Raw genomic sequence first — 22330 nt, 5'->3', positions numbered from 1 at the left:
AACTCATAGCAGTCAATTAACATAAAAGCTAATTATATATCTCATCAGCTTACAAGAGTTTCTGAATTCATGCTTCCCCTGTTGTAGCCTAGAGCAAAGGAGCTTTGAATTTTCACTTCTAAATATTGACTTTTAACTAATATCAGCAGTGATTTCAATTTTTATGGATGAAAAGTTAGTGATTAAACTAGATGCAATATTGCTACAATGCAATTAAAATTTTACATTAACTAAACCTCTAGAAAGAAAATATTTGCTACAATGTGAAATTAATTATCAGTCATTAAACAGGTTAAGTACTGGTTTCATATCTGAAGGACACTCCAAAATAACGATAAAGATGAGTGAAATTTATTGGAGGTTGTCAGACTGTAATGGGAGAGACAGATATACCACAATGACAGTTTCCACTGTAACATAATTGTATTCCTGCTGATTGTGACAGCTATCAAGCAAGAAATTTACTACAAGATTAACAGAGACACAGTAATGAACAAACATGGAGGCATGCTGTAATTGGCCGATATTAAAGCGTTATCATAGCGGTCTGTAAGAAACTCCCTAGCTCCGGTTTTCTAGAGAAGCCAAAGCCAGAACTTTCAAGTACTTCTTTCCATTCTAAAGTAGGGCTATGGGTATCCCCCCACCCCCATTCCATTGCTCATACAACAAGCACAAGGTCAGAAGAAACGTAAAGGGGGAGAAATAGGCACATTTAGGGAGTATGATTAAGAGTTACAGGTGGGGTTAAAATCTGGGAAAAGTTAGGATTTACTTGGAGTGCTTGGGTACTCTAAGATAGCGATGAAATTATCATGGATCATTTTTCTACTTATAACTTGTACCAAACAAGTCCATATGTAAAAGCAATGGCAGATAAGAAGACTGTGCCTGTGCGTGGGTTTTCTCTGGATACACAGGCCTTCTCATTCATATTTTAATGAGGTTAGTATCTCTGAGACAGTCCTTGGAGGGCAGAGGCAAGGCTCCCAAAGATTACAATAGGAGGTGCTTTATTGACAAGTACTATTCAAAATCTTCACAGTATAGAAAGACTTCGTTTTATTCCACTTGTCCCAATACTTATTCGCCTGTTATAATCAAAATACTTTGAGGGGGAAAAAAAAGCCCAGTTATTCTGTGAACAGTCTTTAAATGTACTGAACGTAGTTCAGCTACTTAGAATCATTTTAAACTCTAATCATGTACATTTGAATAAATGTATAAAGAGCTGTAATGCATAAGTATCTTTTTCTTAAATATTTTCTCAAAAAAATTGATGCTTTGGGATTTCAGGATCAAAATTTTTCTTAATCTTCTGCAAAAATGAACTCCACTCGTCTCATGCTGGCTGTTTTCCCTTTCCTGTTTTTAACGAACATCGTAAGGTAGTGTCTCCGAGCTAGCTGCCAGCAAACATTTTCTACTTTTAAAGAATGTTTACTCTAAAGGGCTAGCGAATCACATCAAAAAGCCAGTCAGCCTTCATAGACTGACAAAATTGTAGAAATTCACACGTTTGTACCTTGCCATAACATATTTGTGTTAAAACAGGCAAAACAGTAGCATATTCAAACATGTCAAATTACACTTTCAAAATAAAAACAATCCACTGGTAGGTAGAAAGTTTTAACAAGGGGAACTGTTTCCAAAAAGTGCAACCTAGGAAATAAATCAAATGGCCCGCAGAAGTAAGTTGTGGAAGGCCTTCCACACACAAACATCACAATTTTGCTCAAAACTTAAATGCTCAGCCACTTTTGCAAATAGCTCACAATGTTCTGTGAATTGAAAAATTAGTTTTCAGTGTGGCCTCTACTCAACATGAATTAAGTGGTGTATTAGGATGGAATTTGGTGTTCTAATGGAAGGAAGGCCTAAGTTTCTGAAAGCCCCCAGCGATCAGACCCCTGGTTCCTCCTGGCTCTGTCCCCATCCCCCCAAGTATCAAGTATGTTTACTTTTCAGATGGGAAACGAGAGTGGGGGAGGGAGGAAGGGAAAGAGAGAGAGAATGAATTTCTTGATTACAGTTAGATATTTTTAAATGAAAGCGTCTACTCTTCACTTTCAAGTAAAATGCTACTCTGTTGACATCCAGAAACTACTATGAATATATTGTATATGTATCAGCTAAGGAAGTAATACCTAAAATACATGCATCACAGAAAAAACCTCCGTAATCTTTCCGCTAATGATCTGTCTTGATTAAATTACATTTTAAAATCTGCCTCTGCATTTTATAGTTTTTCCAGTGATTAATACGTGTTTAATTATTTGTTTCTGTAAATTAATAAAACAGATTTTCAGTTTTGTTTGTTAATCTACGTATTGTGTGCATGTTTTACAACTTAATCAATGAAAATTAATGAACGGCATAATTAAAGCGTTAAGTAGAACGCTACTTGTGTTTGAAATGTGCACTTTGAGCCACTTAGGCTGCAGTTTTTGACTGTAGACATTTTTAGAGATTAAAACATTCATGAGTTTTAAAAGCGTGGTATTTGAGTGATTCGATACATGTAGTGGTATATTCTATTAAATAGTCCATAAGCTATTTAACTTCCGATTCTGGTGTCCGGGCCTTGAGAGCAGCTCAAAATCAAGCTCCCGTCGAGTCGTGGGGGAGAAGGAGGGATGTTACCTGTGCTCAGGGGAGGCGCAGCTGATAGTTAATCGGCGGCAGTATTTCTCTGACGCGTCCTCTTCCCAAGTTTCTTTTAGAATGTTTTCACAAAGTGGCTTCCTGATTGAAAAGGGGGGCGCCGGTGGCGATGCTGGGTGGTTTGTAATGGAACCTGGGTCTAAAGAACACAGGCGCACCCTCCGCCCGCGCTTTCAAGCGGACGCCGCCGCGCCGCTGATGAGATTTGTGGCCAGATGGCGGTGAAGCGCGGAGACCCTTTGTGCGCCCCGAGCGCGCCTGTGAATGTAGCGCGGTCGCTGGCACCGGAAGGGTTCATACTGCGCCTGAAAGGGGACAATGGAGGCTGGATATATCAACACTGCAGAAATCGAGTTCATTTGTGATTCAGCCCCTTTCACTGCGGTTGTCATGCAAACTTCCTACTTTGATCAGCAGAGGGTGGAGAGGGAAAAAGCCCGCAAAGGCCGCGGGCTGCGGCGCGGTCCGGCGCCCTTGGCGGCTCCACGCCCCCTTCCGGAAGGAGCCGCGGGGACGCCGCATCCTGCACCTTGACCTGTCTAGACGGCCCCGAACGTTTTGTCTCCGTTACCAAGGGCGAGGGGTGCTCTTTGACCCGCGCCCGGGACGGAGGTGGTGGCCAAAGGGTCCAGCTGAATCCTCGCCGAATTCCGGAGGGAGAGGGGCGCGTGGGGACGTGCACCAGCTGTTCCCAAAGAAAGCAGCCGAGGAGCCCGCCTGGGAGATGGGGCGCCCGTCCGTGAGCCCCTTCCTCTCCCAGCCCCGCGTCCACCCCAGCCCGGGCCATCGCGCGGCTGCAGCGCGGGGGACGCGCAGCCAAGGGCAGCCCTGGGGAGGGCCAGACTTTGGGCCTCCCCAGCTTCTCACCGACTAAGGGGGTCTGAAGCCAGCTGAGCGCGCGCTCTCTCTCCCTCTCTCTCCCTCCCTCTCTCTGTCTCTCCCTCCTTCTCTCTCTCCCTCTCTCTGTCTCTCTCCCCCTCCTCTCTCTCTCCTCTCTGTCTGACAAGTAGATGGATAATAACTGCCATTTTCTATGCGTCATGCTTTTTGCTACATGCTCAGTGATTTCTAAACATGATTCTATGTAGAGGTATAGTTTCTAGTTTGAATGTATTTTTTTTCTGTCCACTTTGAAATATATGCACGTTTAAAAAACTAGAATTTACGCTAGCCCCGTAATGATGTAAAGCAGGTCGTTGTTACATTGTAATAACGATCTCCATCTCCGGTACCGTCTGCTGTGCCTATGCCAGGGAAGTGGCACACGTTTGCATTCATGGAGAGTGTGGCGTTTCCATGTGGACTCGCCGGAAGGTCTTTGAAGTAACATTAACATTAAGACAAGTTTCCTCGCCCTGTCTTTCTTCTTAGATCCCCCTAGCCCAGTCGGAGGCGTTCCTAACGGACCTTTTGGAGAAAGTCTGTGAGCGAATGAACGACTACAAGCTTGAGGAAGACCCTGTGACGAAGGAGAGAACTTTCAAGAGATTTGCTCCTAGGAAAGGAGACAAAATATACCAAGAATTTAAAAAATTATATTTTTATTCTGATGCTTACAGACCTTTGAAATTTGCGGTAAGCTCTCTTCCTTGCAGATGAATCGTATGATCCAGAAACGTGTTTTTGGAACTCTTTTTTGTTGTTTTCTGCTCTTGTTGTGGTTGAGTTTCAAGACATGGAACACCAAAATGCACATTAAAATGTCATCTGCTGCCTTTGTTGTCTTGCTGCTTAAGTGCTTACCATGCATTTAGTAACTTGACTTTTGAGACACCTAAGGGGTTGTGGCAATTTGTGGTGATCAGTGGACACGTTTCAGTGATACTTTACGGAAGGTGCTGTTCACAAGTCCCGGGGACTTGAAGACAGTTTTGCACAATGTTTTGCTTAAACCATTTCGCTCGTGTGGGGACTCCAGAGTGGTCTCAGTCAGTGCTGGTGCAAGGAAGGTCTCTCACAGGTTTCCACGTAAGGAATCAGGGGCTGTGGTTTCTAGGTTAAAACCAAATTAAAACGAATGTCGCTTTCAAATATCTACAGCCAAATGACAGAGGGAGAGTGATGCAACCATCTCTTTTTTTCTAAGGCTTCACAGAGGAGGAAGAATTGTATCCTGAGTGAATTCAAGTATTCTAGCCCAAACTAAGTTAAACAAAGGCTTAGGTATGATAGTTGGCCTGATGCCAAATTTCCTTCCAGTATAATGTTGATTTTTCGTGAATGCTAGTCTCTGGCTTGCTAGAATATGCTTGGCAAAATACATTGCAATATATTTCACTTTAGTCAATGCTGTTGAATCAGACAAAGTGATGGGCAGTCCTGTTTTAAAAAATGTATTAAGTTCATACATTGGCCAAAATATCAGGCCTGCTGAAACCTTGAAATAAGGGCTTTAGCCGATTTTTAAAGATTTTATTTTAATTAGAAAGTAAAGGCAATAATCAGGGTTAAAAGTACCACAGAATAAGAATGACAATGAATAAGTGTGTTTGTAGTTCACAGGTTTTAAATAGGCACATTACAGTCGAATTTAAATCTTTTAAAATGCCATTAAAAATTTTTAGAGTCTTGCTTAATGAACTCAGAAAATGATTTACAAGTCTCTAGTGAATACCACTGGGTAACTTCACAGCTCCTAAAAGTATAACCTGGTAGTTCTTTAACAAAGAAACATAATTCAGTTAGAATTTAAGATTTTCGAATGCAGGGGCATATTTGAGCACCCTCTTCTCTGAAAGGTCAGGTATTTTTTTTTTTAAGTGAAGTGAAATTTTGGATGGATCTCTAAATAGTATGAAAAGACACTTCCCGAAGTAACTGTCAAGTGTGTTCTCCACAGTGAAATTGAAGATGCGTTTGTTTTGATTGCTGAGAAGGCTTAATTGTTTTCACACTTTCAAGCCACAAAATGGATTATTATGTTAAATCAGAAGGAAACTGGTTTAACCATTTCGAGGAGCTGTGGTCTTTTTTTTTTTTTTTTTAATTTAAAAACCGTTAGACTTTTCAGCTTCTTAAATAGGAGGCCCATTTCTTCCTATACTTCCATTCCAATTTAAGGAAGCGAAACATGCGAAGAGATGTTCCTTCTTCAGCCTCCCACGTCTTCCAACACAACTCATCATTTACTTAAGCCCCAGGAAAATGATGCAATTAACATTCTGGGAAGAGGGTTAATCCAATGCAATGATGTATTAAACCAAAAGGGCTAATAAAAATGGACCACCTTGGTTACATGATTTCCTATGTTTAGCTAATAAATTGTTGCAAAGTCCTTCCTAACAAAGTGCCCCGCCAGTGTGCGTCTATCCACATATGTTGTTATTATGTTTCTACAGTGTGAAACTATAATAGAAGAGTATGAAGATGAAATATTCTCACTTATCGCCCAGGAGGCACACTATCTAGCTGACAAGCTGTGCAGTGAAAAATCAGGTACTGTGTCTGATGTAACATGTGCTCGCTGCTCGCACACCCTCTCTCTCTCACTCAGCCTTGCAGCGTCTTGTTTGCAGACTGAGCCTCGCTGCCTCTCTGCGATCCACGGCTCTGACACAGGATCCCTCGTCTCCGCTGAATCAGAAACGACAGCATGTGAGAGAAAACAGATAAACAGAAACCACAGGCCTGTGTGGCCTTCCTCTTTGTACTTTCTTTCCTCTACATGTTAAGTGAATTCAAACATTCTTGATTTCCAGTTGTTAAGGAGAAAATTCTTGTTCAGAATTAGAAGCCTCCAAAGCACTTTCTTTTTAAAAACTTTGAGAGATAGGATTTTTCCATCCTGGACCAGGGAAGGAGACCCTCACTTCATGGCTTGAGTATTTGCTACACCAGCAGAAGGTGCGATTTTTATTTTGTAAGAAATTTCTAAATTTTTGTTTGTTTGTTTGTTTGTTTGGGGGGATGCTGGATTTTTTTTCCAGGTTCCATTCCTGTATCTACTTAAAATTTTTTTTTTTCTGGCTCAGAGAGTGGAAAATAATAGTTAATTCTTAAGCATATACATACACTCAGAAGCTGGAAAAAATGAGCAGAATTTTATTTATAATATACAAAGTTGAAAGCGGTGATCACTGACTCTCCGTTCTGTTGGCTGTATGTAGACCTTCTAGTCCCCTAACTTGGATGCTTGTTTAATACATTTATAACAATGGAGTACACAGTTGTGCATTCTTTTTGGATATCTTTGGGAAGAAATGAGTGAGTAGATATGAAGACAATGATTTAAAGCCAGTGGGGTACTTTTAAACAATGTGAAAGTTTGAGACAATTAGCATTCAGCAGTTGTTTACAATAAAGTATATAATACACCTACATCCATTATATCAAATGTAGTGCCAAAGTCCTTAAAATAACAGCTACTGCACATTTGTAGATAAATATTCATGTCATCAAAAGTTATTCAACAAGAAGTACACAAATCTTCCATTAACAGAACAGGTAAAGTTTTTTTGTTTTTTTTTTGTTTTTTTTGTTTTTTTGGTTTTTTTGTTTTTTTGGTTTTTTTTGCTTATACTCTAAGTAGATAATTGGGTTGTTTCTGTTTAAAATCCAGTCTTAACGAAGCTTGCAAAAGAATACAGTGAGATGATGTAGTCAGGATTATTCAGGCATTTGGGGTATTTTTCTTCAATGTTGGAGATATACTATAGAAATGTGTGATGTCCATAGCCACAACTTCCCACAGAAAATGTTTTTAAAGTGTTTCAAACAATTCAAAGATGTATGTATGCATTCAGATATAAGCAAAAATGTGATGAACAATGTTTGAGATATTAATTTTCCTATTTTTTCCTCATAAAGGACGTGGTCTATGACAAACACAGATCCATTGCTACGTGGGTCCTCTCTCAGATACTCCAGGAGGACTAGAGAGGGTTCCAGTAACTAGTCCCAGAAGTAGTTGCCCCGAATAATAAGATCCTGGGGAAAGACTGCTCCCAAGTTTGTCAATTTGACTTAATTTCAATAATCTTAACTACCTTTCTTCATTCCTTCTGCATATTTATAATTGGAATAAAAATTAACACTAACCTTGAGAAAATGCAAGCTGAAAGAATAAACCTAAGACAGGTGCAATTTTGCAAGTATAAAATGAAACCTGATTAGATAATTCTTAATTGGCATTTGATTTTTAAAACACTAATTAAGTCCTTACCACTATGAACAGCAGTATTGGAAGTAAAAGGCGTAAAAGATACTCAAAGGTGCACGCCACCATTGAGCCGCTACGTAGTGAAGGGGGGTGAGTCCTTTCACGTAATGTTTCTTCATGAAACATATTTGTGGATGTTCTAAACCACTCATAAGTTAAAAACCGAGAATGAATTAATCCTAGAGAGAGACTAGACTTCTCCCACCCACTCAGAAAGCCCTACTGTTAAAAGTGAGTTAATACCACAATAACAAGGAAGAGAGTTTCTTCAAACTGAACAATTTTTGCTAGAAAAAGCTCAACAACACATCAATGATAAAAACTCTGATAAGTGACTAAAGCAACAGAGAATTCATGCATCTTAACACATTGGGATGGTTTCAGACAACTGAAGGGTGAGACGTTCGTACTGTAGAAGACTCCAGATGCACTGGTGCCTAATCTAAAATACGAGGACAGCCAGTTGACAACCAGATCATGACAGTCACACTCTGCTTTGTGAAGACGATACTTTACCTTGTGATCCTGCACAACAGCTTTGCTGTGATAGACTCTCCAGAGTTGAAACAGTGTCTTAAAGATGTGACTGTGTGTGTGTGTGTGTGTGTGTGTGCGCGCGCGCGCGTGTGTGTTGGGGGGGGGTATGAAACTGCACATTAAGCAATAACTTTACTGAGTGTATACTACGTGCAAGACACTATGCTGTTACAATATTCACACACTGCTTTTAGGAAGATAAATATTTAGAAAATAGACATTGGTAGAATTAGAGGTTTTATTGAAAGTTTAGTTCCTTTCTACACGTTACATACACCTTGTTTATATATGAGTTTTGCTTTTTTTCTTCTTAATGTAGATTATTTCTCTTTATTTATAATAATCACATGCTGGCAAGTAAGGGCACATTCACAGACTCTTCAAAATATTGAAGTTCTAACATTCACCCATACACAAAAATAAATGGGGAAGAATGGAGAAAATATTTATGTCAGATTTAAGATGATTGTGTTTGGATGAAAATAAAACACATCACTGAGATTTTCATAAACACTATGTGTCATTTTTTTGATGAGTGAAAAAAATATCTGTGAAAGGTTATAGGATTACAAATGAATCTGTGGCTGCCACTGCAGTTTATATACTGGATAGAATAAAAGTCATCAAATGCACTCTGTTTTTGGAGTGTGAGACAGAGTAATAGGGGGTTATTCCTCAGATAATCTCTTTTTTCCTAGGCAAGAAATAAAGGCAAGTTCATTAGATGTGCCTTGTGGAATATCTTGGGGCATATAGCCCAGACTCTCCAGAATGTCATTTTGATGTCTTGGAGTCAAAATGATTAAAATCTTAATGTGCTATAGGGTCGTGATGAAAAGTGCAGCCCTATGCCACTCAAGGTATGGAACAGAGCACTGTAACTTAGAAATGAATGGATCCTCTAATACTCGTGAAAGTTTTTGTTAAACAGAATATGTGAGGGCATAAATAAACACACAAATGTGTTCTGTATGTATCACTTCTGCTTCCATATCAAACCTTAGCATTTAAAAGCATCATCACTGATGAATTTGCCACATAACAATTTTGAATGCAGTGTATGAAGATGAGATCAAGTATCTAGAAATGTTTAGCCTACATTTAAAGTAAAAGATTTTTCTCTTTTTATGTAGACTTCTCAACACTAATGGGAATGTTAAATTCTAATATGTAAAATAATTGCTTTCAAAGGCTAGCATATTTTTTAAAAGTTATATAGCTAAAGTAATCCATAGCCTTTTTCGATAGAGTTTGCATTAATTGCTTCCGACTGGAAAAGTAGTATTATCAAAGTATCTAGTTGCTTCTGTGATCCTTGGGTTAAACGCCAGATGTCCTGTGCCCATTACAGGCTGTGAAATATCTCTGAGTGGAGCCATGGGTGAAATGACACAATACCTTGGCCTTGCTTTAAATCCTAAAGCCAAAAAAGACTGGAATATGAGGCAAGAACAGCAGTGTTCATCTTTGTTGAAGTTGGGTTTGGGGTGCAGGGGAATAGATTACACCCTTCTTTCTGCTTTTGGGTAATTTCTATAATAACATTTTGGGAAAATTTCCATAATAAAAGTTTTAAAAATATGCTTCCACCAGAACATAGTTTTTGCATAATGTAAATGACTTAATGGGCTGGTGTCTAAAGTGATAATGATACTATCTAATTTTTTTTTTCCAGATCTGTGTGAAACTTCTGCTAATCATACTGAGCTCTAGGAGTGCCGTGCTGCTGGTTGTAGAGAGGAGTAAAGTCACACCCAAAGGTCAATGTCTGCATTTTATGTTTGCATGTTGTCTTTCATGATAAGAAAAATTTTGTCTCTTGTTTATACCGTGTTTGTCTCCATTTATGATTTATTTTGAAAATCTGTTGTTTGACATCATGACAAACCATGCATTTTTTTTTTATAGGTGAAGCTGAGGAGTACATGAAACTTAAATTAACCTTTGCAGATTTTGATAAATCAAGCTTGACAATAAAGGATTTAATTCCGTATTGAGGAAAAAAGTGAACAAAATAGGGATTTCATAATGTATGCTGTTTATTTTATAACAGTGCATGTGCACATATACAAGTGCAGTAGCTATCTGATAAGAACTGGATTTGAATTCTCAAATACTTGATTGCCTATAAATTGAAGGAAATACATGGCAACAAATTCAAAATGTGGTCTTCTGGGTGAGATATGGCTACTGGTGAAAGAAACAAACCCATTTTTTATCAGGAATGAAATTTAAATTTTTAGAAACCACAAGTTAAAAAACCCATCTCTAAAATTTAGTGGAATGTGTAAAAACTAATGAATGCTTTAATTTGTAGTAAACAATAATTACATTGGCCTCTCAAACACCAGTCTGAGTTTAAGTGGTTTAGAAAGTTAATTTATTATTGCATCATGTGTTAAAAGATGACACTAGTGATTGCGTTTTGTTTTGCTCCAAACTCTTCTGGTTTGTTTGTTTTTCTTCTAAAGGTTTTTTTTTGGCTCACATTTAGTGTGTTGAGTTTACTACTAAATATAATCTACCATTCTTCTACAGGAATGGAAAGAGAGTTGGGACCTGGTGGGAAATTATCTTTTGACCACACTTAATACACAAAGTCTAGTAACAGTTACTCCCGGAAATTTCTTTATCTCTGTTACATTTGCATTCAGTGGACTCTGACTTTAATGATTAAGAATGTCAGGGTATAGTCTACACCAGTTTCTAAAAAGAGATTCTCATTGTCTTTGGTGACAATCAAGTGGGTAGTATGCTACAAATTCCACCCGGAAGACCCAAAACTCTTTGCCATATTGTTACTTAGTTGCTTAAAAAGCACATTATGTGTTTAAATCATTCTCCTGACTCTTCAGCAGGAAACAATTCTTAAATTTAGGAAAATTTACCAAAGATAAGGGGAAGGGCTTTCCATGCCCCCTCCCCACCTCAACTCTGATTAAAAGTTAGTGAGTTAATGTCACTTAATTACTTGGGTGCTTTTTTTTTGTCTTGTCTGTGGCTGCTTAAGTCTGATGGCTCCTACCTAACCCAACGAACTTGCACTCGAGCTGACACACGATGGAAATAGAACTGAATAATAATTAACACTATTTTCCAGTAGGGCAGGACAATTGTTATTTAACACATAGTCCCTATAGCTTTATTTAAACGTATCTAGTTAAGGTTAATTTGGCATTTAAAGTAGTAAATCAGGAACATTCTCCTAACTTGGATTTTCTTGGGAAATGCACTAAACAGGAAAATTATTCCTGAAAACCTAGTGACCTTCACAGGAACATGGTGGGACCTGTGACACCAAGTAAGCTTCAGTGAAAAATGTTAACAGTTGTGATTGTAGAAGTGTTGCCAAATTTGTTTTCATACTCTCATTGATCATCATTAAAAATTCTGAAATGTAGGCAATGCTAACACTAATTATAGAAATTAAGAAAATGTGGCCTCCTGTTTGTAACTAAACGGACGTGGGGAGGTGCACCTCCTGTCACTGAGGGGTGCCTTTCATTGACAGTGACGCTTTGCTTTGAATGGAGAGGACGAGGAACCTTGACTTACAGCGACTATCCAAGGTTTTGCTAAATATGGCATTTCAGTTTTTTTCTTGGATTTCCCATTAAAAATAGTCTTGTATCTTGCAAATTTTTAATATCTCATGACTTGTATATTTTTTCTTTCCAGAATTTTTTCCAGATCAAACTTGCTAAACTCATGTAAATATTTGTAGCTTACGAAGTTACTGATTCAACCCGTATTTGAGTGGTAACGCACAAACCACTGGATTTCTTCTGGCTGCAGGAAGTCAGGTTTCCCTGTGGGCCACTGTTAGGTTGCGCTGCTTTTGCTAATGAACAATGAGATAGAGTAGCTTCTCACTTTAGCATCCTTCTAGCCACCTTGGTGCATTGTAAGTCCCATTTATTGACCAAAACCTAATCAAAAACAACAAGTGGGGGGAGGAAACAAAAACAACAGAAATAAAAGAAACAAGGCAACATTATAGTGTGAGAGAAAGTTTCTCAGAGTTGAAGAAAAGCTACCTAATTCTATGTCCAAAAAAATCCCTGGAAAAACACGGGGTAGGGTGTGTAATGCTTATTAAAATAATGAGGAGAGAAGACTCGTTTGAGGCTTCATGGTTTCAAATTGTTCTTTTATGAGATGGTTGGTTTGGGTCTCCATGAAGACATGTGAGCCTGTTCTCATAAAAAAAAAAAAAAAAAACAGATTGGCTGAGATGCCCATTTTATTTTTTGTGATGTGGATTACTATTTGCTAAGAACAAGCCAAGGACAATGAATCCATTTACTGAGGAGTGGAGAGTGGGATTGTGCCGAAGTCCCAAACAGGAAAGATCAATACTTTATTTACTAAGACAACCCTAAAAAAATAGAGTCAATAGCTGGCTGTGCTTTTATATCTGTTTCTCGGCTTAGGTTGATATTTATTCACGTACGTAATCACTATATCTAAATAAAAAATGATAAACTATATATCAAGCTTAAAATTCAGATTGTCATGGAATATGAGAAAAGTCATTCTCTGATGTGATTTTGTGGTCTGTTTTAAAACTTGGTACAAATTTGTGAGCTAATCTTAAATGTGCTGAAGCTCACGCAGTAGGATATTGTATAGTTTGACACCAAGATGCAATTAACAATGATACTAAACCATCAAAATATGAATGCACCTGTGAGATACAAATGTGTTTTTATTATGATTCCCTAGCTATAATTTAATTCCCCTTTATACGTTTCTTAAATTCCTCAGATTAGTTGCTTTTAGAGCAAGAAACCAAGTGGATAAAAAGATCAAATACAATAAATGAAATAGAATTCTGGAAGTTGTAAAAATGTATTGCCCTTAAATGACCTAGGGAAAGATAACAGTAAATGATACTGCTCTCACGCGAAGTTTAACTTCTTGCCCCTTCCCCTAAATGTGTGTTTGCTGAGGAGGGAGGATCTGCTTTTTGTAGTCCACTTTTCATAATCTGCCCCAAGGGCGAGAGGTGGTGATGATATTTAACATAATATTGGCTCATTCATTTGTGGGGTCATCACCAGAAACATGGGGCTTTGCTTCAGAAGGACAGTTTGTGGAAGAGGAGTCTTAGATGTCACATACAGCTCTCTACCCTTCTGGGTTCTTCGGGAAAGTCCAAAAATAGATGGATGGATACATAGATAAACAGACAGATAGAAACATGGAAATGTATCTACATGCATACAAATACACAGACACGGACATACATAATAGAGAGAGGACACAGGGAGATCAGCTAGAGCTTCGAATTTCCAGTGTGGAGATCTCAGGGAAAAAATAGGGTCTTTATTTTTTTTAATTCCTTAATTAAAGAAACATTCCTATGCTCCTTATCTTGGAGAATTATCTCAAGATTTTCATGAAAGAAAAAAAATTACAGTGGACATAAAAAAGATTCTACCCTGCCACAGTAAGATATTCATAAAACATATTTAATCTATTATGAAGTTGCTGGAAAACAGAAATCCCATGAGGCTGCACTGGAACTAGCTTAGAATCTTATAGTACGTGTCACTATATGGAACATGGATTTCAGTAAACCACGGATTAAATAATTTCCCTCTAAAGCATAATAGCACAGAGTAAAAGCCCAGTACAGTAAGGTGAGCAGTTTGATAGATAGTCCTGTTCCCTCAAAGCCACAGGGCAGGGGGAAGTTCACAAATCACGAGCTTAGTGAATCCAAGATGTGACCCAGAGGGACATGGCCTTCCCGTGGAGCTGATACGGGCGCCAGTAACTTCCTTCTCCTTTCGGGATTGTTAACACACCGGCATCTAGGGAAGGCAAGTGATGTACTGAAGCATCAGATGCCCAATGTCAGCTGATCAAGCATGGCCAGGACTCAGAAAGATCTGATATACTGTAAGTACAAATATGAATAGCTATCTCAAACTTTATCAATAGCAAGGTTGGCACCTGAAAAGTTAGACTGTGCTCCTGACGTTTGATATTAAGGGTTTGCCTCATAGCAGCTTTCTGAACAAATGGGAATTTCTCTATAGCGTATTCTCTGATATTGGCCGATAAAAGGTGACTGTAATCCACGAGGTGACACCATTGTCAACAGAGACAGAGGAGATTTCAATCAGGCGAATTTCATTGTCTGATAGAAGTAAATCTTCATGGCTCTGTTGTTCTTCATCAAAGGGTGCTGATGAAGCACCTTCATGCCCTGTGGTTTACAGAAGAAAGCGGAGAACCAAAAAATAGACTATTTGGTCCCTATTAAAAATGGACCCTATGTAAAGCAATGTGGTATTAAAACAGAGTGAAATCTAATACAAATGTGGCTTCAACAAGCGTTATTAACTTATTAGACCTTTAGGTAAAAATAGACCCTTGAATTGCTTTTATATGCGATCAAAGCCAAGATGAAATATTAATGCCCTAAGATTAAAGGGTCTTGGGTGCATGCGTGTTTTGAAGCAGTGCCCCTACATGATAAACAGGAAATGTTGCAGGTTAGCTCACTTTTGCATGTGCTGTGGATGCTGACACCTTGACCAATTTCGAGAGTGGAAGCCCCACTGGGAATCCCCACTCAGTTCCAGGGATCTGGGTCAGCTGTGCCTGGTGGAGCTGGTGTGTGCCCGTGGGTGTGCTGTGGCTCTCTCTTTCCAAACCGCAAAAATCCCAGCCGTTTTTGTGAGCATGCACTGGCCCTATGGCAAGATCCCACTGTAGAAAGATGGCTGTGTCAAGGTTAGAAGAGAGAGCTGATTGCAACAAATCCCCTTCTGAAACAAAGCCCAGTAAGAAGATGCTGTTCGCTTACTAACGGGTGGATGCACGGGGGCTTCAGAAAGAAACACGTTTGAGTTTTTTGTTGTTATTAAGAAATGCTTTCCTTTGTACCTGCTAACTGAGTCTCAAGTCCAGGACAACGATAGCATCTCTAGTTCTTGTGCTTCCCTTCTAGTAACTAGTGATTTATTAACAGACCAGGGGCGTTTTCTCCTGTGCACTGACAGTGTTAAGTAAGGTACCTTTAGCCTCATACCTCAGCCCAGGCGGCAGCAGGCGCAGAGGCCCCAGCCTGGGCCCTGCATAGGCCGGCCGGGTGACCTAGCCCACGGCTGCCTGGCCCAGGCGGAGCCCCTGGGCACAGGCAGTGAGGGCAGAAAGCCCAGGCCGGCCGCCGCGGCATCTGTGCCTCGGGGTCTCCTGGCTGTCCTGCATCCCTGCTCGGGGCAGCGCATGCCTTTGAGCGTAGGCTATCCTCACCCCGCCAAGGTGGATCCCAAAGGAACAGACGCCACGGCATAGGCTCAAACAAAGCCTTATCTCAGGGAGGAGGTGAGCCCACTGCTTCCTTCCCGTTCATTCCCACATTGATTTGTACCTGGGAAAGGCCCTAGCACAGCTCAGGGCCCTTCTCGCGGCTGGCAGAATGAGTCCGCGCTTCCTGTTAGTTATGAGTTACCACTGTCCCCACTGGAGAAGCGCTTCCCCCTGGGCAATGGAATGGAAGCTGTGGTGCAGAATCGTGAGACAGGGCTGGGGGAGCCTGCCGGTGATCCAGTCCCGCACCCCTGGCTTGGGGGCAGTGCACCTCAGCCCCTCCAGGACTGTGGAACAGTTGGGTGGGGTCTTGCAGCTGAGCTTGGTAGCCGATGATGGTTTCCAAGTAACCCTCTTTACTTTACTTAATAACAACAAAAAACTCAAACTCGCCCCTCTTTGAGATTCCTCTTGGTTTAATCTTCCGCGCAGAACTCAGATGCCTGGCGGGCCCTTCTGAGCGCCCGGCCCCCAAAGACCTGCCGTGCTCACTGTTCTGAACACACGCACCCTTGCCCTTGGCCTTTTTGGGTTTGTGCTCAAATAAGCAAATACTCAGGAAGCCCTGGTGCACCTCAGGCCCCGTGCTGGGCGCCGAGAAGGATACGGGAGTGGTGCAGGCGGGGCACAGAGGTCCTCGTGGAGAGAGGAGCCCCCGAGGTCAGACCAGCATGGCGGGAGGGCGGCCTGCGGTGCGGCCGGGTGAGGACGTTTAGTGTGGAGGGTGGTGCTGTGCTTAGCTGGACGGGGCCTCCACCCTGAGCTGCGGGGAGAGCAGGGACCACGAAAGACCAGGCCACTGGCTGTCTGGAATCGCTGACACAAAACACCAAAATGGGAGAACTTTAAGGCAAAAAAATGTGTTCTTTGGTTGGGTGGCCTGTGGTAGCCATGAAGGAAGGAGGCCAGGCCAAGAGCTCCAGTGATGTCAGGGGATAAGGGAGCCCCTTGGAGTGTCCCGCCTGAGAACGAAGGAGTAAGATCAGTACCCGCTGGGAGGACGCAGAAGGGGCTTCCCCCACACCCTCGATGGCAGCCCTGAACGCCTCATCCAGCTGGAAGGACCCAGGAGGGGACTTCCCCCCACCCCACCCCGATGTGGCCTGGAATGCCTCACCCAGCTGGGAAGATCCAGAAGGGGACTTCCTCTCCTCCCCCCACCCCATGGCGGCCCAGAATGCCTCACCCAGCCAGGCTTTGTCCTAGGCCAAAACCCAAGGCAAGTGTTCCCAGGCTGTGTGATAGAGAACTTTTGCTGATCTCAGGTGGGGTCTTGGTTTTGCAGGAGGACCTAGAGTGTTGGGAATCTCTAGGCACCGCCCCCTGCCCACGCCACTGCGTAGACCCCAGGGGCCGTGCCTGGAACGGGATGTCCACAGGAAGTGCCCTCGGATAACCCGGAGGCCTTGGAGGACAGGTGCTGTGAAACTTCAAGCTAAACACAGACTCTGACTGTAAGGTCGCTGCACCTGTCTCAGCGCGCATGGACTTGGTGGTGGGCCTGAAGCCAATTTGCATCCTGATAGCTTCCTTTTGAAAGCCGGACCTAGGGAGTGTGTCTCCAACACAGGCTGGTACCTGAGGGTCCTGGGTCAGGGGATTCTCTCCTTTCAAGATGTCACTGCCACTGCGTGGAGCTCCTCACTGAGGCCTGCTTCATCAGCCGGCTCAGCCTCCTGCCTCGTGCCCACCGAGGGGACGTTTCTGATTCTTTCTACTGCATCCACTTCAGAGACCAATGTGGTCATCTGAGCCTCCTCCCCTGCTGCAGACGCACCTGGACTGTCCCAGTTGCCCTCCCCAACCCTTCAGAGGAGCAGGGTGGGCCTGTGTGGGCCTTGCTCTGGGGAGCCTTGGGACTCTGCTCCTCTGGAGGGATATTTAGACCAGAGCAGGCCCAGCCTGGATGGGGCAGGCGGCCTCTACCACTTCAGGCTGCTCGGGCAGGAAAACTGCAGAGGAAAAGGGCTGCCACCCTCTTTAGCTTGGGTTTCTTTTTTAAAACCAGATGAAACAAAATGAAAATTGGAAAAAAAATATTTTTTTCTTATAAGAGAAATACAAATATTTAGAAAACACAGATTTTAAAAATATGAAAATAAAAAGTCTCCAAATTTCATCACCCAGATAATTGTTTACATCATATAATACACATGCATATCTGTGAATACACGTGTGTGTATATACACACATCTGTAAATTAGATTATATCTTATCTACCATGTTATGACCTGTGGCCTTTCCACTTGGTGTATTGTGAATCTGTCTTCATGTCACTCAGATTCTTCTACAGCACAAAATTTAATGGCTGCAAAGTGTTTATTTCACGTGCAAGCCACATTTATTTAACAAGTCTCCTGTATTAGGTCATTTCAATTATTTTCATGTGTTTATTATTGAGAACAATGCAGAGATTAATTTTTGTAAGTGAATATTTAGCAAATTCAAGAACATTTCCGTCAGCTAAAATTGCAGAGGTGGAAGGCTCCCAGGGGAAGTCAGTGCTGGGAAGGTGGTGACGGTGGGAGAGGCTGGCTCAGGGCAGGCCAGGCTTCCACCCGTGGTGCCAGGTTTCTTGCTGCTCTAGGAAGGTCTAGGGAGACTTGGAGCCACATTTCCAGTGACGCTGAGTCCTCCAGGGAGACCTGGCACCGCGCAGGTGAGGAGGCAGAAGAGTCCTGCCCGTGGGAAAGTCCCATCTTCTGTTCCAGGACAGGGAACCGGGACGGACCCGAACCGCGCCCCGAACCCGCCGCCCAGGCTCCACAGCAGGCCTGTTTGCTGAGCCTCGGCTGGGTGAGCCCAGCGGCCACGGCTCCTGCTAGCACGGCCATGGTGGTGAGCTCAGCCCTGCCCTTTACAGTTTATACGTCCCTCCCGAGGGCACTATTTTATTTCATCCTTGCAACAATTTTGTAGAGAAATGCCATTTTCATCTCCAACTTGAGAAGAACAGACTAGGGTCTGGAGACTGACAAGTGGCGCAGGTCAAAGGCCAGATTCCCAGCTCTGCAGCACGTGCGTGCCTCCCTTGAGGGACCGCTCAGGCGGAGAAAGACCCCAGACCTGGGCTTCCTGCCCTCCCTGCTCTCATGGGCCAGACCCTGTAAATGCAGTGGTTGGACCAGACAGTGCCTGCGGCCCTCGGCTCTGACGCGGGAGCAGGGTGTCAGGAGGTCCAGGCTGCAGGGCTCTGCACTGGGATGTGGTGGGGTCACACATCAGCACTGCAGCATTTCCTTTGAGAAGACCATGACTTTCTGGGCAGCCCGGTGGCTGCTTATTAGGACAGGCTGGACATGGGCTTGTCCATAGTGACAACTCTCTTAAATATCGTGGTGTGAACATGTATGCCAACAAGAGGCAGGAGAGCACCCTGAGGAACACATACCGGACGGGTGTGCTGGGGGTGCAGCGTCGTGGCTTCAGCAGAGCAGACCATGGAACCAGCACTCGCTCCAAGGCCTCCGCGGCAGCACAAGGCATTCGGGGTCCCTGAGGCCCCACATGGCCTGGTGGTGGGGAAGAGAAACAGCGCCCACATGTTACCGCTGACCCAGGGAGGAACGTAGGGCCAAGTGCGTCAGAAATGCTCCTTGGGGGACTGACTCCTTTGAATACAAATAATTTTGGGGCGTGGCCACAGGATCAAGCCCTTTACCTGGCACAGCTATTGATTGTATGGATTCTTCAGCGTGGTAGCGGTGATCTGTGGACCTTACCTTTCCTCTGTTTTTTTTTTTTTTTTTTTCTCTAGAGAGCTGACATCCTTTTAGCAAATATTCATTTTGCCTTTCCATATTCCTGTAAACCAGAGCTTCTTCACCTTTCTTAATGCCATGGATCTTTTTGGCAGCTGTGGGATGCCTACTGACATACCCTTCTGAGATGAATATATTTAAATATATACAATAAGATACACAGGATTTCAAAGGAACCAGTCAGATTTAAATAGTTACAAAATGTATTTTCATTGTGATGCATCTTTCTTTACTCATATCTTTAATAACAAGATCTAGCAGCAGGTCTATTGGCAAATTTTAAAGTAGTGACGAGCAGAAATGATATTCGGAGATATCTGTAGGTATAACATGACATGAAAATATCTGGTTTAAATCAGCCGCAATGTCACAGGCGCTGCTAAACGGGGCAAGGGTTCAATGTCTACTTCATAATGAAAAGAATCAGTGGATTCCAGTTAGAGATGCACTAGCAAAAACAAGGATGAACTTTTCCCATCCAAGTTTACAGGATCCAGATTTAAAACTCCTGCTTTAAAGTAAACAGAAATAAGTAATCCTGTTTAGAGGAACCCAAAGCACAGAGAGGCTGAGTGTTTGGCCCAAGACAACACAGCAAATTAGAGCTTCTGTTGAATACATTGCCTGGCCGGTGCCGTCCTCATTAACTTTTTTGTAAGTGAATATTTAGCAAATTCAAGAACATTTCCGTCAGCTAAAATTGCAGAGGTGGAATGCTTTTTTTCCTCATTAACTCTTGGTCTTAAAATGAACACTAATCCGGAAGTTTCATCCTAAAATACTTCCAAAAAGATTAATTGACTACATTTACTACTTAAATGATGAAGACTACTGGTGAATTTACAAGACTTTTAAAAGAGCATTTTAGAAAATAGGAAAAGGGTTATAATTTACAATTCAAACGCAAATCACATGCAGAATTGTTCAATTAGGGGAGGATTAGAAGATTCATTTTTATCAGGGAAAATCTTGAAAATCCAGTGTCCAGTGCTCATTTTGGTCACATGATAAAATTAGTGACAAGACTGAAGAAATCCTTCAGACCAACATCCACACCTAAAAGAAATGGACATTTATACATAAGTTAGCTGTAAGCTCCACTTATTGTATTTTGATGGCAAAGGGGACCATGACCGTTGGATCCTCGGGTGCTGAAATAGTTCACAAAATAAAGTGCTCTGGAGGAAGTGGTCTCCCCAAATACAGATTGATGCCATAGACTTCTAGAAATGGATACCAAATAGAATGGAACAGTCTGTGGTTATTTCCTCATTTAACTAACAATCTAAATGAAAGGATGGGCAATGTGACTCTTCACTCTGTCATAAATCAAAAGTATAATTTCCCATACAGATTTCTTTTCCATGACTGCCAAGCTTATCGCATGATACCACGGAGTCATCTTTCCATAATAAAGACATCCTAACCCATTCACAGGGAACCTTCCCAGGAGGAAGCAAACTCTTCCTCTCTGCCATTTCCGGACTGGTTTCCTCTCTCCGTCCCCTGACTTTCATCTCGGCTGTGTTTCTTTTTGCCTCCCCCTTGTCCCCTGAGTCTCAGCCATGGATAACCCTGCTGCACGGAGACGGTTGAGAGAGGCCGGTGTGAGCTTGAGTGTGGAAATTTGTCACGTACAGAGATGGCACCCAGAATGCCTAGGGTGGTCCCCGCGCCTTCAGCCCCCGCTTCACCAGGTCCCTCTCTTCTCTGCCCCCAGCCATCTCCTGCTTCCTGCTTCCTGCCCTGCTTGTTTCTTCCCTCTTGGATTAACCCTTCCCCTCTCTCAGCATTTTCCTTTCTCCTTCCAGGTGTTTTTTATCCCGGTATTCAAGCACATCTGGGTATTTCCAAAGCAAGCCGGGTGGGGCCAGGGAAGGAGCTGCCCACGGAGAGCTGGTGAGGTGAAGACACTGCTTCAGGCCGAAGGGATGGCCCTGAGCTGTGTGCTGGACTCCTTGGCTTCAGTTTCTGTAAAAACCCGGTAAAATCTAGGGTCGATAGGGCGGTTTCTGAGTCCCTTTGATTACTCCACGATCCCGTGAACTCCCAGTGCCCACTCCCACGTGTTGGGGCGGTGGCCATCTCTCGCCCTCCCCTCTCCGGCCTGGGTCTTGTTTCTCCGCCTCAGGCCTGGAGGTCTGTCTGTCCACCTGTTTCCCACCCCGTGTCTCCCTCCGTCGGGTTCCTGCACCATGGTCCCAGGAGCCCCTCTGCCGCCCCGCCCTGGCCCTTCTGCGGTCTCGACACCCGCTGCGGCCGCACCCTTCCTCCGCCTGGTCGCCTGGTAGCTGCGTCTTGTCACTGATGCTCTTCGCTCTAACGGCCTTTGTTGCATCGTCTCCTGCTTTTTCCCTTTTGTTTCTGTGGGGTTCTCTAAACTGTTTGCTCATTTCAAAAAAAAAAAAAATCCGTCTTCCGCGTTACCCCATTCTCTCCTGCCCTAGCAAGTCCTACAAGCGTGTCTCCTGCAGGCCCAGCCGGATGCCTGAGGCCAACCATGGCAACAGCCAGGGCGCGGGGGGGTGGAGCCCGGAGCTGGCCAGGGCAGCTCATCCAAGCCTTGGCTTCCCCTTCTCACGGAGGGAGGGCCGGACAGAGCAGCCCAGGACTCCCAGGGGATGAAAGAACATTCCAGAAACCCAGCCCCTTGTGGCAGGCCTTTAGGCAGCTCCAGCTTGCCGGGTGCTGTGGGGGGGTGGGGGGCAGGGGGGAGTTTCCGATTCCTGGAGAAATCGCTCCTTGCGCCTTAGTGACACTTGCTGCTAATATTAATTGTAAGTGTGTGAAGACAGCACCGGCAGAGAAACCAAACAACCTCCATTAGCAGTCCTGGTGTAGAGGAAGAATTTCAGCCTCGCCCGCAGCCCGGTCTATTCCTGTG

At 43.0% G+C, this 22330-nt stretch overlaps 1 protein-coding gene across 7 annotated transcripts in view; it reads left to right on the top strand.

Annotated features, from left to right (window-relative positions):
- CNPY1 (canopy FGF signaling regulator 1) overlaps positions 1 to 22086 on the top strand; it is a 43301-nt gene extending 21215 nt beyond the window's left edge. Inside the window, exons 1-7 of one of the 7 annotated variants that reach the window (XM_058428454.1) lie at positions 2865 to 3048; positions 4036 to 4239; positions 6003 to 6099; positions 10035 to 10119; positions 10268 to 10389; positions 12038 to 14266; positions 16971 to 20764. In XM_058428454.1, coding sequence (XP_058284437.1) covers positions 2983 to 3048; positions 4036 to 4239; positions 6003 to 6099; positions 10035 to 10072 — 405 coding nt within the window. In that variant the 5' untranslated portion in view covers positions 2865 to 2982 and the 3' untranslated portion in view covers positions 10073 to 10119; positions 10268 to 10389; positions 12038 to 14266; positions 16971 to 20764. Of the gene's footprint in view, positions 1 to 2860; positions 3049 to 4035; positions 4240 to 6002; positions 6508 to 10034; positions 10120 to 10267; positions 14267 to 16970; positions 20765 to 21257 lie in introns of those variants that run through there. The other 6 variants (XM_058428448.1, XM_058428445.1, XM_058428465.1 and 3 more) reach the window with 6 other exon arrangements.
- Positions 22087 to 22330: the final 244 nt, after the last annotated feature.

Source organism: Hylobates moloch, unplaced genomic scaffold (assembly GCF_009828535.3).
Source record: "Hylobates moloch isolate HMO894 unplaced genomic scaffold, HMol_V3 SCAFFOLD_1, whole genome shotgun sequence".
NCBI lineage: Eukaryota > Metazoa > Chordata > Mammalia > Primates > Hylobatidae > Hylobates > Hylobates moloch.
The sequence above is the reverse complement of the archived record's forward strand: the minus strand, read 5'-3'. Positions and strand labels throughout refer to the sequence as shown.